The sequence below is a fragment of the Coffea eugenioides genome, chromosome 1 (genome assembly GCF_003713205.1).
Source record: "Coffea eugenioides isolate CCC68of chromosome 1, Ceug_1.0, whole genome shotgun sequence".
In the NCBI taxonomy this organism is placed as follows: Eukaryota; Viridiplantae; Streptophyta; class Magnoliopsida; order Gentianales; family Rubiaceae; genus Coffea; species Coffea eugenioides.
Genome location: NC_040035.1, coordinates 32142067 through 32147175, shown reverse-complemented (window position 1 = coordinate 32147175; position 5109 = coordinate 32142067). Strand labels below are relative to the sequence as shown.

The 5109-nt window shown below is 36.8% G+C and overlaps 1 protein-coding gene across 5 annotated transcripts; it reads left to right on the top strand.

Annotated features, from left to right (window-relative positions):
- Positions 1–383: 383 nt before the first annotated feature.
- LOC113758337 (pentatricopeptide repeat-containing protein At5g01110) lies at positions 384–4891 on the top strand. Of its 5 annotated transcripts, none has more exons than XM_027301336.1 (5): positions 384–2844; positions 3036–3144; positions 3802–3903; positions 4206–4302; positions 4474–4891. In XM_027301336.1, exon 1 carries the CDS (start codon positions 509–511, stop codon positions 2651–2653), a length of 2145 nt encoding a protein of 714 aa, XP_027157137.1. In that variant the 5' UTR covers positions 384–508; the 3' UTR covers positions 2654–2844; positions 3036–3144; positions 3802–3903; positions 4206–4302; positions 4474–4891. The 5 variants fall into 5 exon arrangements, with proteins under 5 accessions (XP_027157137.1, XP_027157067.1, XP_027157106.1 ...); XM_027301266.1 differs by having other exon boundaries at positions 3799–3903; XM_027301305.1 differs by having other exon boundaries at positions 3010–3144; positions 3689–3903.
- The last annotated feature ends 218 nt before the right edge of the window (positions 4892–5109 follow it).

Genomic DNA, 5109 nt, shown 5'->3' with positions numbered 1-5109 from the left:
TTTCTTTTCCGTAATCAAATATATAAATTCTTGATTTTACCCGTCCTTAAGCTAGTCAACACTAAAAGTTGAATAACCAAATTGGCCTAAAGATAAATGACGATATTTTTCCAAAATTGAAGTGGAAGAACGAAATTGGCTCAATAGCAAAATTTAAGGAGCGATATTTTTCCAAATCAAATGACCATTTTCGTCAAAAAATGTTGAAGGATTATTTTGGTCATTTGCCCACTAAAATGTGAATTTCATTTTTTTTTTTTTGAAACTTATAAGGCCTTGTTTGGATCGCCAATTTTTTAAACGAGAAAATTTGCAATCTAAAGATGCCTCAAGTTTCAGGACCTCAATTCAGACTGAGCCGGTAATTGGCTTCCACGGTCTACACTCATCTGGTCACACCGGGGAAGCCGAGCCAATAAGAACAAGAACATGCGCCTTCTTTAAAGTCTGAGCCATTTCAAAATTTCTCAATAATTTCTGCACAAAATCTCCTGTTTGCAAGTTTCCAATGGCAACTCAACGGTTACTTCTCAAGAAACCAATTCTCAGGGCATCTTCTGCTGCAGCTTCTGCTTTTGCTTCAACTTCTGCACACCCGACATCATCAGATACCTTCTTAAGTGAAAAGATTTTATGGGGTTTAAAGCAACAAGGTAAAAAACCCTCTAGTTTCAACCCTTCTCTGTTTCATGAATTAAACCCCTTAATTTTTACTGAAGTTCTTCATAAATGTCGAGAAAATTTGCAAGTAGGTCAGAGATTTATTGATTTGGTATCCTTAAATTGCCCGAATTTCAAGCATTCTTCGACTTCGTTGAGTTCTGCTATTCATGTTCTTGTTAGGAGTAGAAGGGCTTCAGATGCTCAGGCATTGGTTCTTAGGATGATTAGGAAAAGTGGTGTTTCGCGCATTGAAATTGTGGATTCTCTGGTCTCAAGTTATGAGGATTTTGGGTCAGATTTACGTGTTTTTGATTTGTTAATTAGAACTTATGTGCAAGCTAGGAAGTTAAGAGAAGCTGTTGAGGCGTTTCATGTGTTGAAAAGTAGGGGATTTTGTGTGAGTATTAATGCTTGTAATAGTCTCCTAGGAGGGCTTGTGAAGATTGAGTGGATTGATTGGACATGGGAGGTTTATCATGAAATTGTTAGAAGTGGGATTCAGGTAAATGTTTATACGTTGAATATAATGGTTAATGTGATGTGTAAACAAGGAAAGATTGATGCAGTGAAGGGATTTCTATCTGAAATGGAAGAGAAAGGGATTTTTTCGGATAGTGTAACGTATAATACTTTGATCAATGCTTATTCTCGTGAAGGGAAATTCGAAGAAGCGTTTGGGTTGATGAATCTAATGTCGGCCAAGGGCTTCAAGCCGTGTCTTTTGACGTATAACTGTATTGTTAATGGTTTGTGTAAGAATGGAAAATATGGAAAAGCAACTCAAGTTTTAGATGAGATGGTGAAGATTGGGCTGAGTCCAGATACAGCTACTTATAACCCTTTGCTGGCTGAGTGTTGTAGAAGTGGTAATTTGTCAGAAGCTGAATCAGTTTTCAGTGAAATGTTGCATCGGGGTGTTATTCCAGATTTGGTTAGTTATAGTTCATTGATTGCTTTGTTTTCAAGGGTCGGGCTACTTGATCGTGCATTAGGGTATTATAAGGATATGAAGTCCAATGGCCTCATACCAGACAAGGTGATTTACACCATTCTTATTGGTGGGTTTTGTAAAAATGGCTCAATGTTGGAAGCTATGAGGATCCGAGATGAAATGCTGGAGAAGGGTTGCCTTATGGATGTGGTAACTTATAATACTATTTTGAACGCACTATGCAATAAGAAGATGCTGTCTGAGGCTGATCAACTTCTAAATGAGATGTTTGAAAGGGGAGTGTTTCCTGATTATTATACTTACACGACACTCATAAATGGATATTGTAAAGATGGTAATATGAATAAAGCATTGACATTGTTCAGATCCATGCTTCAGAGAAATCTCAAGCCGGATATTGTGACATACAACACCTTGATTGATGGATTCTGCAAGGCAGGTGAAATAGAGGAAGCAATCTTATTAAGAGATGAAATGATCACAAAAAACATACTGCCTAATTTAATTACGTACAGTATTCTTATAAATGGGTTTTGCAGTAGAGGCTTTATATCTGATGCTCTTAGGTTATGGGATAAGATGGTTGATACATGTATCCAGCCTTCTCTTGTGACTTGCAACTCTCTTATCAAAGGCTATTGTAGGCATGGTGAAACTGAAAAGGCATGTCAATTTCTTGGTAAGATGAGATCTCAAGGAGTTTTTCCTGATTGCTTTACGTATAACACTCTTATAAATGGATATATAAAAGAGGAGAATATGGACAAAGCTTTTGACTTGCTTAGTGAGATGGAAAATCAAGGACTATCGCCTAATGTTATCACATACAATGTCATGCTTGATGGATTTTGTAAACTAGGTAGAATGCAAGAAGCCAACATGTTATATAGGAAAATGACTGGAAGAGGCATAAATCCTGATAGAGCCACGTATACTTCGTTAATTAATGGGCATGTATCATTGGACAACTTCAAGGAGGCTGCTTGGTTCCATGATGAAATGTTGCAAAGGGGTTTTGTGCCTGATGATAAGTTTTAATTTCTTTGTCGGTTTGAGTCTTTACGATTATGGCATGCACTCAATTGTTTGAGTTGGATTTTATCGAGGTGTTGATGCAGCCATTTTTGGGTAACATGGCTGATCAATGGGGAAGATTAAAATTCATAAATGGAGTTCAAGTAAAGTAAATGATAGAGGCAAGACAATATCTCAGTACTTTTTACTTCCAGGTGAACAACCAGCATTTCAGTATGTACTCGTGATATTTTGTTTGTAATTAATACTGTTAAGTCATATAATATTTTAATTTTACCAGAGGATCAACTTTTTTTTCCCTTGTTTTTATTGTTATAAGAGGAAATGAGATATCAACCTTATGTTTCTCAATGATCAAGGTTTGCGCTTGATATTTTTGCGGCAGGAGACTGGAATTTGACTGAACTGTACCTTCGGTGGAGATCTTGCAATTGTTTTTCTTGTTTCATCTTGCAAGTGTTGCGGTCCAAATTTGAGATCCAGGGGAGAATAAGGTATAACTTGCGATTGATTTTGATGCTTTTTCTGAGATATACACATTTTACATCTTTGGTTACTGTTATGTTAAGTAATACTGAGAATGTGATCAATCATGATTTGTGGCAATTTTCTGGACTGTTATTGCTTTTCTTGTGTCCTAAAAATGGTAATGCAGTTAATTATGCTGGTGGGGGGGAGCATAGTCCTTTTGCAACTACATATTTTAGTGATAAAGCATTTTTCTGGGTGGTGTTGAATGCTCAATTGCTATACATGGTGACGATAGTGAAAAGTTCTTGATGCTTTGCTGAAAAGTGCTGATACATGTGTGGCTGCCAGCTTTGCCATGATGTTGCATATAAAGAAACTTTTCTTTAAAAAAAAAAAGGAAGAAAGATGAGAACAGAACTATTCTGGAACTCACCTGCTCTGTACTTTATCCCTCCCTCCTGTCCTCTTCCATCCTCATTGCTGTTGTTATAGTTTCTTGGATTACCACTGATAATGCAAACCAATTAATGATCTCTCAAAATCCTCTAACTTGCTTCTTAAAAAAAGTTTGAATCGGGCACATGGAGTGCTTTCTTTCCATTTGTTGGGATGATAGCAGTAAAAGGAGAACAGGGGAAGCGCGTAGGCTGATGGTTGGGGATTTTGCAACTTTTCAGCAGATTGCTGAGTGGTGGCTGTGGTGACAAGAAGGCTGGCACCTTGGTTGAAAGAAGGCGTGAAGATGATGGAGGAAACAGTGGTGCTGTTGATAGAAATGAGGGGTAAATTTATCTTTTTTGATTGACAAGTGCTTAGTTTTGTCAGACTTCATTTATCGCTGGGAAAATCATTTCTCTTTGCTTAGTAGTGTAATTCTTGTTTCTTATCATTTTTAGTTACTGCTGTGTTGGATTAGTCATGCTTGAGTGTCATCATCTCGTGGTTGTTAGTGGATATTTACTAAGTTAATAAGACAGGATATAACCTTTTTCAAGTTTAACATGCTCCCTTCAATTAATTTTGAGTGATTTACACGATTTTTTCATGTTATAAATTATCACACAAAACTTACCCTCTCTTGCAGATTGCTTTAAGAAATCACTTCGTAGTAGAACTTTCAGAAAAAATAAAAGTGAGAACTGAGGATGTTCAACTGGAACTGTTCTGCCAGAGGCATAATGGTATGACAAAAAGAGTAGCATCTATATTGACGATTCCTTATCTTTTATGCCCATCACACTTCTAAATGTTCCTAGATCTTCTCTGGGCAAGTTGGTATTAAAGATGTTGAAAATGACACGTTAAATAGCATTGTACAGAAAATTCTTGATTGAGACTCGTGTTGATTTCAGGGCAACTGATAACTGCACTTTGGTGCTGTTAGTCCCTGGCTTCATGAAGAAATTCTTGAATGAAGAATGGAGCAACTGGTATGCAAGAGTAAGGCTGATAGACGCGGTAAATTTGCAAAAGAAGAGCAACTCAAATTTTGCTGCAGATTGCTCCCCAGTTGTCACCACCTCTTATTGTATGAAAATTAATGCTCTTAATCTATCCCTGCTTTCTGGATGATTTGAAGGAAAAGAAGCAACAATGGGAGTAGCACTCTTTGCAGATGGCACTAAATGCACAGTTCAATTTATACAGGTCATGCGACTCTGCATTAGAAATCTCTGCGTTTGTGGTGGCATTGGGTAGATTTGAGTCAGTATTAGTTTCACCCATCATTGCTAATTTCCAAGTTTTAATACAATTGCTATTTTGGTACTAGTTGTGGAAATCAAGGCCAATAACGTTAACGAGTTATTAAGAAATAATCTGGAAAAATTGCTAAATGGTCCCTAAGTTATTTATGAAATCTTGAACCAGTCCAGGAAGTTCAAATATGCTATTTTTTAGTCATATATATATTCTCTTTACCACTTCACTGCTGAAGACGATCTTGCCTATGTTATATTTGCTAGAATGTGAATCTACCATAGAGTTTT